A 12,812-nucleotide genomic window follows, 5' to 3' on the forward strand; every position below is an offset into this window, starting at 1 on the left:
CCTTGGAACCAATACATAGTATTGGTTCTAAGATGAAAACTAAGGTTTTTTTTAAAAATAGTCCAGGGCACAGGTGACCAGAGGCCTCAGAGGGTTAGAGACAAGGGCATAAATTCACCCAAACCTATTCTTAACCCTAGAGGCAGACAGTCTCAGGGGTTCCGGAGATGCCATACTTTGCCCCAGGCCTTAAGTGTAGCTGCCTCACTCAGAGGCTGCCTGACCTGCCAGAAGATGCCCTCTGGGAGCCGGCCCCACTGAGGTTCCAGACCAGGGCCTTGCCCCCATGGTGGTGGCCAAGGTTGAGGGTCCTCAGCCAGGCATAGGCCTAAGCTGATGATCCCAAGCCCCTTGGGAGGGTAGCAGGTCCCAGCTCCTATGCCTCTCCCTTTCTTACATCTCAAAGGCTGGGGAGAAGTGGCTGTGTCATGACCTTTAGACCAGACGACAAAATACCCATCAGGCCACTTGCCCAGGGGCACTTCCAAGCCAAAGACCCAAGAACTCCCATGATCTCCCACGGTAGGGCAGAGGGCCTGGCAGCCACTGGCTCCAGAGACCTCCCAGAAATGCAAATCCTTCCTGTTGGGATTCATGAGGAATCCTGGCTCTGCTTCTGTCCTTTATGGGACCTAGATTTGAATCTGACCTCTGACACATGCTAATTGTGTGACTTTGGACAAGATGAATAACCTTTCCCAGCCTCAGTTTCCTCAACTGTAAAATGGGTGAGTATCTTGTATGTAAGTAAATGGGTGCAGTAAATCTTGTATGACCTCTATCCCTGGGTTGCTGTGAGGCATTAGGTAACTGAGAAGAAAGTGGGGGTTGGGCTCAATGGTTTTCCTACAGTTTTACAGAGAGCTGGGCCTTCAGAAAAACCTGAGTGCAAATCCTGCCTTTTACGAGGGCTATAACTTTGGTCAAGTCACTTAACCCATCTGCCTCAGTGTCCTCATCTGTAAAATGAGGATAATAATAGCACCTTCCTTTCAGAGTTGTCATAAGGACTACAGGAGAGAACGAAGGCCTACACTGGGTTATAAACAGAATATTGTAATCTTTAGGATATTATATCAATCTTAGCTATTGGGATTCTGGTCATTTCGCCTCAAATTCTGAGATCTGAGGACTTGGTGGTCTTTCTTTGGACATTTGCTAAGACTCTTAGTTAAAAAGTGAGTGGCAGGGGCAGCTGGGTAGCTCAGTGGATTGAGAGTCAGGCCTAGAGACGGGAGGTCCTAGGTTCAAACCCAGCCTCAGACACTTCCCAGCTGTGTGACCCTGGGCAAGTCACTTGACCCCCATTGCCCACCCTTACCAATCTTCCACCTATGAGACAATACACAGAAGTTAAGGGTTTAAAAAAAAAAGTGAGTGGCACAGTGCGTAAAGCACGAGGCCTGGAATTGGGAGGTCCTGGGTTCACATTTGGCCTCAGACACGTCCCAGCTGTGTGACCCTGGACAAGTCACTTAACCTTGTTTGCCTAGCCTTTACCCTTCTGTCTTACCGTTGTTTCTAAGCCAGAGAATAAGGGTTTAAACAAATGCTTGCTGACCAACTGACCAGAAGCTGGAAGCCCAGGACCCACTCTGAGGCCTCCCCAAGAGGGGGCAGCCTCCGGGGGAGGGAGCTCATCCGTTACCTGGCCTTGTGAGGCCGGCCTCTCTCGGGGACCCCTGCAGGCAGCCGCCGGTTCACGGTAGAGTAGTCCGGGTCCAGCTCGTAACCTTCGTCATCCACCCCCAGGCTCCTGTTGTCGTCCTCGAGCCCATAGGGCTCGGGCTGGAACCGCTCGGGCTGGGAGCGGCCACCCCCGGCAAGGTCCGGGCCACCAACCCCAGCGGGCACCTGGGGCTGGGCGCTGGGCGGTCCGTAGGCCTCCCTCCGGCTGGGCAGGGTGTAGCTGCCCTCGTCCGGCCGGTAGCCATTCCCGGGAACGTAGGCATAGCGGGGCCGGTAGCCGATGCCGCGGGATAGGCTGCCGTAGCCGTCGGGGAGCTCGGTGCCCCCGTAGCCCCCGCTGCCTGCATCGTGGGCGTGGAAGGAGCGGTAGGGCCCATCAGGGCCCTCCCCGTAGCTGGTGTAGGCCCGGCTCAGAGTGGACGAGGCCTGGGGCGGCAGGAAGCGCTCGCCATTCTTCAGGTAGCGCCGGTCCATGGAGTCCGTGTAGCTGCCCAGCGGGGACGAGCCGTCCAGCACCGGCAGCCCATCGGGGCCCAGGGGCACCTGGCGCACGGTCCTCGTGGTCACCGTCTTCACCATCTTAGTGACCTGCAAGGCAGAAGCCCCCCATCAGCCGAGCTCAGCATCCCCTCGGTCTGAGGACCGATGCCCAAGCGGCTTAGCGGCCTCGGCTCCTTCGACACGTGCCCCCACCACCCGAACCCCAACCCCAGATGCTGAGGAAGCCCCTCACCTAAACCCCAAGCCCAGACATCAGGGGAGCCCCCCAAACATCAACCCCAGGTGCCAGGGGAGACCTCCCTAGAACCAAGAGAAGCACTACCAGGCACCGCGACTGCCTACACCGTATTCTGCTCCCCCAGGCCCTCACCTCTGACAAAAGAGGGCCACGATGATGAGATGAGAAAAACAAAGCCTGAGGTACAGTGACTAGCCCAAGGTCACACAGAGAGGTGGAAGAGGCAGGATTCAAAAGAGCTTCTGTGAGCCCACCTGGCACAGCATGGGAGGGCCCTCTCCCAGGGGTCCTTCATTCTCATCTAACGGGGCCCCGGGGCAGGGCTGGGTGGGCAGGCAGACCCAGGGCTGGAGTGGAAGTCCCCAGTTTGTCACCCCTGGCTCAGCAAACATGCACATGCTAACAGGACGGGGGCCTAGGCCCAGAGGGGGGAAGCTGCTCTAAAGGCAGACGGGGCTCTACTAGTCATTCGACAAACAGTAATGACCCAGGCTACCGAATATGAGGGAGCCTCTCAGAGTCTCTATTCTGCCCTCTCCCACCTCAGGCCTCTATTCCCTCCACAGTCAAACAAAGAAATGAGGCCAGAATCGAGGGGGTCTGCAGGACCCTTCATTTCCCACCTCCAGGCCTTTGCGCTTTTCCTCCCACCCTCCATGTCCTGGGATCCTTGGCTTCTCCTAGGATTCAGGTTAAGAGCCGCCTCGTCCGGGAGACTTCCATGGCTTCTGCCTGCAGCCAGCACCAAGGGCTTGGGAATCCCCTCCCTCCGGCTCCATATTAAGTTTATCTGTAGGATCCATGCCCGGGTTCTCGCCTCCCCTCCATTTGGGCCTTTTATGGCTCTCGCAGGGCCCGGCACGTCGATGCTCCGGCCCCAGAGTCCGGCTCCCCCTTAGATAAACTGCAGGGATAGGACCGGACGGCCTCTCGGGTTCGTCTTGGCAGCTCTAGTCCCCTTGTCCTGCCTGACGGGGACCCCTGGGGGCTGGGGAGCTCATTCCCTGGTTTCGGGGGTCTCCGCTTCCCCCAGATCCAGGGCCGGCAGACACTTCGAGCCCGAGACATTCAGCTCTCGACTAATGGCTGAGAACAGCTTGGGGCTGCCTGCGCTGGCCTCGAGAGCTGCCTCTGTGCCTCCATCTTTAGACAAACTGGGGCTCCGGGATGGAGAGCCAGGCCTGGGGACGGGAGGTCCTGGGTTCCAGTCTGGCCTCTGGGGCTCCCCCAAGAGCTCCCACCCATTCCACAAATGTGGGCCTGGGGACGAGGATTCGGGCCTGAAGAGAAGCGCCAGGCCCTGCCCTTCAGGCCAGAGAACCATGCTGAGGCCACCGATGGGTCCAGTGGCAGGTACCAGCCCGTCCAGCCAGAGCTCTAGGCCAGGGCCGCAGGGAAGAGAAGCCGGAATAAAAACACCGTCGATCCCAAAGCGGAGTCGGGGAGCCCAAGATGGCGCTAGACCCAAGGCTAGAAGGAATCTGGGGCTTCTGAGATAGCCAAGGGAAGGCCTGGAGGCTGATGCCAGCGCCGGGGCAGGAGAAGGCCGGTCTGGCTGGCGTGCAGGAGGGACAAAGGCCGGGAATGTGTGGGAAAGAGATGGCGCCGGGCGGGCTTTCGAGCCAAATGTACGGCCCATTTGGGCTCCCGCTTCCCTCTGGGTCCCGTCTGGCGGGGGCTCCCCTGTGGTACAAGCCCAGGCCTCCCTCTCATGGGAGGTGCTAACCTGGAACGGCCTTTGGAGGCCAGGGAGGCCCCTCCCTCCTGTTACAAAGAGGGAAACTGAGGCCCAGAGAGGACGCACCTAGACCAGGTCACTCGGGGTCTGAAAGCAAGCCTCCAGGGCAGGACCAGACCCCTCCCCTCCCCTCCCCCCAGGGCAGTCCTGCCCGTCGGGCCGGCCTCTCACCTTGGTCTCCGTCCTCCTGGTGGTGCCATCCTCGGACGTGACGATGGACACATGGGATGTGGGCGTCCCCGGGTCCTCCTCCACCGTCACCGTCTCCTCCACCATCTCCTGCGGCTCCTGCATCATGGCCAGGGACGTCTGGTTGCCCGGACTCTGCTCCTAGGACCGAGAAGGGAGGGCTCAGACGCTGCGGCTCCACGCACGAGCCTGGGCCAGGAGCCGGGGCGGCTCCTCCTCACCTCTGGCCCGTCCGCAGCGGGCGCTCCTTCCTGCCTCTCCCACCCTCGTCCCCTCCGTGCGGGCTACCAGCGGTCAGTCGCTCAACAAACACGTTCGTATAATTACTCCTGTTTGTTTTACTTGCGTAACTACTCCAACTATTAAGCTCTTGCGAGGCGCCGGGCGTCCTGCCCTTCCTTATGCAGGACAGATGCCTGCTGAGTGCCCGCAATCCATCTGATGAAGCCCCTCCTGTGTGCCCGTCCTGCAGGCGTCTCCTTGCGTCCCTCCCCCTCGCCCTCGGTTTCCATCTACACTGCAGGAAGAGCCTAACCCCAGGGACGTAAGCCTCGTCTGCCCTGGTGGAACGGGACGGGCTCCTCGACGGCAGCTTTGGCTCCCCAGGATGTCGGGAAATGCCCGGCCCACAGTAGGCGCTTAATAATTGTTTGCTACGTGATTGACTGGTTGAGTCCAACGTCTCCCGATGGGATATGCACTGCACTCCTCGGGGTGCTTCATCTCTGCGCCCGCCTGACTGGTCTACACCAGGTGCTCACACTGGCTGAAGGAAATGCAGTCAGTTGTCCCCAGGACTTGGCCAGGCCTGCTCCCTGGCCTCGACATCACCCCGCCTGTTACTGGGAGTTCAACCAGGAGATAGCCCTGCCCGTGAGGCGGGTGTTCCTGACCTCTGGCCCCCACAGCTCCTGGTTCTGCCCTCTGGGGCCAAGGAGAACCGGACCGATCCGTCCTCTGCAGGGCAGCCACTTAAACATGGCGACCAAGTCCCTGGAGGCCAACAATCCTTAAACATGGCGGCCAAGTCCCTGGAGGCCAACAATTCTTAAACATGGCGGCCAAGTCCCTGGAGGCCAACAATCCTTAAACATGGCGGCCAAGTCCCTGGAGGCCAACAATCCTTAAAACATGGTGGCCAAGTCCCTGGAGGCCAACAATCCTTAAACATGGCGGCCAAGTCCCTGGAGGCCAACAATCCTTAAACATGGCGGCCAAGTCCCTGGAGGCCAACAATCCTTAAACATGGAGGCTAAATCCCTGGAGGCCCCTTGTCTCTAGGCTGAAGAACCTCTCCTGCAGAGGCTCAAGCCCACTCAAGGCCCTCCAGTCCCCTCTCCACGCTCTGGACCCCAGGCCAGCTCATCCGTGTCTCTGCTAGGGTCTGGTGCCCAGCCCTGGCCAGGAGCGCTGAGCCCTCTCCCACGGAAGGCGAGCTCCTGAGGGAAGCCTTGGCTCCCTCTCTTTTCCCATCCCTCCAGGACAGAGCATGGAGCCTGGGGCCTGTCTGTCAGTCTAGGATCTTTTTTCCCCCAGAACCCTTATCTTCTGTCTATGAGTCCATACTATGTATCAATCCCCAGACAGACAAGTGGAAAGGGCCTAGCGAGTAGGTTAAGGGACTTGTCCAAGATCATGCAGCTGGGAAGTGTCTGTTGCCAGACTTGAACCAGGACCTCCTGTCTCCAAGCCTGGCACACTACTCACTGAGCTATCAGGCTTCTTCTAAGCAATGAGCATTCATTAAGCACCTACTGTATGCCAAGCTCTATCCTAAATGCTGGGAACACACAAGCAAAAATGAAACGTCGTCTGGCTTTAGAGGGCTTCCAGGGTGTAAATACGCACACGACAGACACAAAATGGCAAACAGACGGGTTGATGTGAACCAGGAGGGCAGACCAGGCTGCCCTCGGTCCCTGCAGGAGATGAAAGGCTTCCAGGAGAGAATTCATCAGCATCTGACCCATCCCCTTGCAGGACCAGCCCCGGAAGACGGAAGGACACACAGGCAAGATGGCTCACTCTGGATCATAGGCTGGTTTGCTATAAAGACTAACCTCTCTCTGTCCACCCCGGCCCCGAGGCTCCTGGCACTCTGAGGAAGGGAATGGCCGGCCCTGGACAGTCCATCAGGGATCCACCCTGGGCACCTGCCTCTCCCCCAATATCTCCTCTCCAACTGGTCCAGGGCTGAGCAAGCCGCTGAGGGTGGGGCAGCCGAAGGTCCCAGGGCCAGGGTCCTGCCTTCTCTCTGGCCCTGGCCCCTCACCTCCCGGGGACAGATGTCCATCCTCGGCCCCTAGAAGGAGCAAGCCCCGTCCTTCCCCTTTGGGACAGCTCCCACGCTCCAGAAGCATTTACACCTTCGGCTTGACTCCAAAGGGCAGAAAAAGGTTCATGCCCTTCCATGAAGCAGCTCTTCAAATCCTCCAACTCGGCTCCTGTGATTCAGTGCCTGCAGAGTGACCCCCATATGGCACGCTCCCTGCTCTCCCGCCCACCCTCTCCCCAACACACTCAAGTTTCCCCACATCCTTCCTAAAGTGGGGCACTCGGGACCGGATATGAGACTCCAGCTGAGCTCTGACCTTCCACATTCTGGCCACTCCACCTTTCCATTTTTTTTTAACCCTTAACTTCTGTGTATTGGCTCCTTGGTGGAAGAGTGGTAAGGTGGGCAATGGGGGTCAAGTGACTTGCCCAGGGTCACACAGCTGGGAAGTATCTGAGGCTGGATTTGAACCTAGGACCTCCCGTCTCCAGGCCTGCCTCTCAATCTACTGAGCCACCCAGCTGTCCCCTCCACCTTTCCAAATAGAGCTTTCAATGGCATTACCAACCACACCAAATTGGCAATCCCTGAACTTGTAGTCATGGGCCCCGCGTTCAAATTGTGGCTGCTACTAACTGGTCAGGCAACCTTGAGCAAATCATTTCACCTATTCAGGTCACCTGTAAAATGAGAGGGGTTGGACTAAAGATCCCTTCCAGACAGACAGATGTATTGATAGAGACCAAGAGCCCCTTAGATATTGGGTGGACAGACAGAGACAGATGGGCAGGCAGGTGAGTGAAGATAGATAAATGAAGAGATAGTTGGATGGATAAATGGAAATGTAGATGGATGGATAGAGAGAGAGACAGAGACAGGTAGAGAGATGACAGATGGAAGTGTAGATGGATAGAAACAGATATAGAGACATGGTTGGATAGATGGATAGACAGACAGACAGGTAGGGAGAGAGATGGATAAATGGATGGCTAAAGTTGGATAGCACACAGAGAGATAAATGAAGAGATGGATAGATGGAAATGTAGATGGACAGATATAGATATAGAGAGATACATGGATGGATGGATGGATGGATGGACAGAGAGATACAGACAGGTAGAGAGATGACAGATGGAAGTGTAGATGGATAGAAGCAGATATAGATACATGGACGGACGGATGGATGGATAGACAGAGAGATAGACAGACAGGTAGAGAGATGACAGATGGAAGTGTAGATGGATAGAAACAGATAGATACATGGATGGATGGATGGATGGATAGACAGACAGACAGACAGGTAGGTAGAGAGATGGATAAATGGATGGATAGATAGTTGGAGAGCACACAGAGAGATAAATAGATAGTTGGATGGATAAATGGAAATGTAGATGGACAGATATAGATATAGAGAGATACATGGATGGATGGATGGACGGACAGAGAGATACAGACAGGTAGAGAGATGACAGATGGAAGTGTAGATGGATAGAAGCAGATATAGATACATGGACGGATGGGATGGATGGACAGAGAGATAGACAGACAGGTAGGGAGAGAGATGGATAAATGGATGGCTAGAGTTGGATAGCACACAGAGAGATAAATGAAGAGATGGATGGATAGATGGAAATGTAGATGGACGGATATAGAGATACATGGATGGATGGATGGATGGATGGATGGATAGATGGACAGAGAGACAGACAGGTAGAGAGATGACAGATGGAAGTGTAGATGGATAGAAACAGATATAGAGACATACATGGATAGATAGATGGATAGACAAGAGACAGACAGATAGACAGGCAGGGAGAGAGATGGATAAAGGGACGGACAGAGAGTTGGAGAGCACACAGAGAGATAAATGAAGAGACAAGGCTAGATAAGAGATGGACAGACGAACAGAGAGGTGGGTAGATGGATTGCCAGGAAGATAAAGATACTGAGAGATGGATGGGCAGAGAGATGTGTTAATAGCCAGCTGGATGGACAGATGAACAGAGAGGTGGGTAGAGAGATGGACAGACAGATAAATGAACACAAAAGGTCAGCTTCGATGCAGTCAGATGGGTGGATAGATAGGCAGAGACAACAGACAGACGGATAAGCTTAATGAAACTAAACGAGGCGGGGAGAGTAGCCTGGGTGGAACCCTGGGTCTTTTCTTGGTGCCAGGGCAGGAGGTGAAGGGCCGGCTTCCCCACAGGTGTGCCCCTAATCTGGGAGGATGACCGCATCAGGCAGATGCAGCCCTCTTTCCCCAGAGGCCCCTGGGCTGGGCTATTTTCTGCCCGGATGGCCCCAGAAAGGCTCGGGGCTCAATGACAGGCGTCTCTAGTTACTCTCACCTCAGTGGCAGTGCCCCTGCCGGCCAAGGCTTCACACCCACAATCCCAGAGGCTGGAAGGGACCTCGGAGACCACGGAATCTGCCCTGTATCTGGGCCAGAATCCGCCTGACAATGTTTCTGACAAATGGGTGTCCACCTCTGCCTGGATCCCTCCATTAACCAGGAAAGCAGTGAATGGAAGAGAGCAGCGCTAGAGAGGACAACAACCCGTTAAGGCAGTGGAATCCAATGGAAGCCAAAGCCTAAGATGGTGCCCGAGGCCAGGTGACACATAAGAGCTGTGTCTCAGAGTGGCACTGAACACGCCCTCAGCCCAAGAGCTGGGGCAGCTGGCTTTGCTTTTCTTGGGCTCGAAGGAAGGCTGGCGGAGGGTGGTCACTGGGAGGTCACGTTGGGAAGGGATTCCAGTGGAAGACTTTGCCTCCCTTTTAGTAACAGTGATACAAACGGCCAGCACATTGACATCCCTTTGAGGTTTGCTTTGCAGAGAATAAGGGATCTGACCCTGGGAAATGGAAATATTATTATCCCCATTTTACAGATATGGAAACTGAGGCAGGCAGCGGCTAAGTGGCTTGCCCAGGCTCACAACATCTACAGGAGTCTATCTTGAGATTTCCACATCACAATTTTCTCCCTCCATCAACCACTGTGCTATGAGATGCTCCCGTCGCCTCTCGAGCTTCTGAATATGCCTCCTTGGCAAGAATTGTCTCCTAGATGTAAGCTTTAATCTGAGTCAGCTCGGTGGTATATAGGACTCGGATTCAGGGAGACCCGAGTTCAAATCCTACCCCAGACACCAGCAGGGTCCTAGATTTAGAGTTCCTGCCTCAGGCTTGAGTTTCAGAAACTTCTGTTTGCCTCAGCTTCCTCATCTGGAAAAGGGGGATAATAATACCTCCCCCAGATTGCTGTAAGGATTCAATGAGAGAGTAATTGTGAAGTGCTTAGCCTAGTCCCTGGCACAAAGCAGGTCCCATAGAAATGCGAGCGGGTACAATTATATCTGTGGGACCCTGGACCAACTCTTTCCCCTCTCCTCTCCGGGCCTCAGTTTTCTCTGTAAGAAGAGGGTTGCCCTAGAGGTTCACAGCAAGGTCTCTTCCAGACAAAGTCCCTCGATCCCAGGACCCAGCTGGTAACCTCTCTTGCCCAGAGGCAGATGGAGGGCCAGCAGGGTGAGGCCTGCGGTGACAAAGTCCCAAGAACTTTGTCCCTACTCACTATGGTGAATCATTATTCCCTGTGAAGTTCAGGAAACCAGCCAGACTTGGGGGGCTCCCCCCATAGACCTGGGGGCCTTAGGGTGGCTGCCTTAGCCCTAGCGGGTCAGCCGGGACAGGGAGGGCCTGAGGCACGGCCCTTGCCTGCCCTGGGCCCCCAGAGGCCCCAGGATGACATTCTTTCTCATTTTACCGACGGTGGAAATAAAATACGCCCCTTTGCAGTCCCCCAGAGGACCTCTGGTTGGGCCCAGAGAGCAGAAAACAACAGAAATCCCCAGAATCCTCCCAATGAAGGCCTTTAATCATCCCAATAAAGCCTGGTTTACACAGCTGAGGCTGATTTATGACGGCCCTCCAGAAGCACCTGAATGTTCCAGTTAAAGGACGCCTCACATCTGCTGCCCTGCCCAAGGTAGGACAGGCTGGATGGACTGTCCTGGAGGGTTAGGGGCCAAAGTAGAGGTGGGCACTAGGGGCAACTGTGCCCCGGACCATCCAATGACCCTCCAAAGGGCCAGTTCTAGGCTCCCCCAAGCCCTGACACCCTCTTCTAGCCCCCTCCCAGCCCTGACGTTGTAGGTTCTAAGCTCTGACACCCCCTGTTCTAGAGTTCCTCCTAGCTTGGAGATGCCATTCTAAGGCTCCTCTACCAGTCCACGTTCTCAGGATTCTCTAACTGTTCCCTTCCCCACGGGAGTCTGAGCTCAGGCCCCCTGGCGGGGTGGTGGTGGTGGTGTCCTCTGGGCTTGACTTTCTCAGATTCTCAGCCCCTTTAAGCTTCAGCCTCGCCATTGGACCATCCTCCTGGGGTTCCCTGTCTCCTCCCACGAATTCTGGCCCTTCCCCACCATTAGACCCTCCCCCTGGGTTCCCCTTCCTCTGCCTGGGCTAATTTCCCAGGGGGGTTCTGGGTCAGACCATGGGTGCCCTGGGCGGCAGGGAGAGGATGCTGCAGCTGTTTCTCTGTATCCTGCCCCACCCCCCCTCAGGGCTGGTACACAGTAAGTGCCTAATAAGTGCGTGCTGATGAAGTTAGAGAGCAGTAAACAAGCGCCTTTCTGTGTCCAGGGGAGCCTTCCCAGCCAGCGAAATCCTTAATCTCCAGCATCGCTAAGGAGCCACTGAGGATAGGTGGCTGTAGGTGGGTGAGGGCCGGGGCTCCTCCGTCTGAGTCTCTGGTCCTAGCAGGGCCCCAGCCCGGTTCTTCAAGGCCGGCCGTGCTGGAGGGTAAAAGAACGTTCTGGGTAGCAGGCTGGTGCCCGTGTCCCAGGCCCAGAGAGGGGCGCCCAGCAGCGTTGGCCCTGCTCTTTGGGTCAGGGTTCAGCCTCCCGGCCCACGTCGCCCCTCCTCGAATAAAGCTTGGGAGAAGGGACGCAGGCGCAGATGCTACACTTCCCCCAGAGCACCTTCTCCACAACGGCTGGCTGACAGAGAGAGGCCGGGTATCAATACACCCACAGCACAGATGGGAAGACAGAGGCCAGAAAGGCACAGATTGATTCTGAGATGCCAGGCTTAGAAAGGAGCTGGGAGGTGTCTAATCCCATTTCCTCTTTCAGAGCAGAGGAAATGAGTCCAGAGACTTGCCCAAGGTCATACTGCCATCGGATGGCCACGGTGGGATTAGAACTTGGCTCCTTGGACTTCTTGCACTGCGCCCCAGCACCCTCCTCTGAACAGGCTGCCACACGGGAACCCATCCATGTTCTCAGCTGAGAGCCAGAACCAAGCCTATTTGCATTTGGAAAATTAGCAAAAACCTCAAGTGTAAACACCTCATTCCACTCTGATTAGAAACAGATTATGTCATTAGCAGGCTCCCACTTTCCCCTGCCAGGCCTCAGGCTGCCCCCAGCCTCCCTGTCCTACTTGCTCTGTGTGTGACCCTAGACAAGTCATTTCCCTTTTCCTTGCCTCGGTTAACAGCTTTCTGAAATGAGGGCTGCGGTTCTCAAATGACTCTCCTTCCTGCCTTGGCGAACCTTGGCACAGAGAAGCGGGCACTGCCACCTCTACCCCCCCAAAGGCTGCCCCCTCTCCTGGGGCCTCGGGTCCCCCTCCCACCTCACTCTAGCCGCCAGCCCCTCTCAGCTCCCCTCTTCCTTCCATCTCTCCACCGCCAGGAGGCTACGAGCACTTGTGTCTGAGGTGTTTGTGATCATGCTGAAGATTTAACAACCGGATCCTGCTCACTGGGAAAATTTAACCACCAGACCCCGGTTCCAGGGGTTCTTGCCTGCCTTTGCCCTCGTCTGCTTCTATTCAGGCATTCCTGAAGGCCTGTCACAGACCTGAGCCACGTGATTCAGGCCGCGTCATCTCAGCCGGGCCCTCGCCGCAGCAAGGCGACCCTCAGACGCTCCACCACCGCGTTCTCCAGGGAGCACCGCAGCTCCCTCTCCTGCTCTGCAGCCTCCCTGGAGCCTCGCGGCTGAGGCCTGGACATGCGCTTACAGGGGGGGCTTGTTCTCCCCCCCCCCCAGCTCTCCCCTCTTCCTGGCTTCCCCATCACTGCTGGGGGCTTTCCCAGCCCCCCCCCCGACTCCTCGATGTCACCCCCAGCCTCGTCAGACACCTCTCATGGCCCCCCCATGCTGCAC

At 56.2% G+C, this 12,812-nt stretch overlaps 1 protein-coding gene across 1 annotated transcript in view; it reads right to left on the reverse strand.

The window, feature by feature from the left end:
- Nucleotides 1-12,812, reverse strand: part of ARVCF (ARVCF delta catenin family member) — a 121,727-nt gene that overhangs the window by 79,968 nt on the left and 28,947 nt on the right. Inside the window, exons 2-3 of the mRNA XM_044656593.1 lie at nt 4,338-4,496; nt 1,649-2,277 (exon numbers count right to left, since the gene is read on the reverse strand). Of these exons, the coding sequence (XP_044512528.1) occupies nt 1,649-2,277; nt 4,338-4,496 (788 nt within the window). The remainder of the gene's footprint in view (nt 1-1,648; nt 2,278-4,337; nt 4,497-12,812) is intronic.

The sequence above is a fragment of the Gracilinanus agilis genome, chromosome 1 (genome assembly GCF_016433145.1).
Source record: "Gracilinanus agilis isolate LMUSP501 chromosome 1, AgileGrace, whole genome shotgun sequence".
Classification (NCBI taxonomy): Eukaryota; Metazoa; Chordata; class Mammalia; order Didelphimorphia; family Didelphidae; genus Gracilinanus; species Gracilinanus agilis.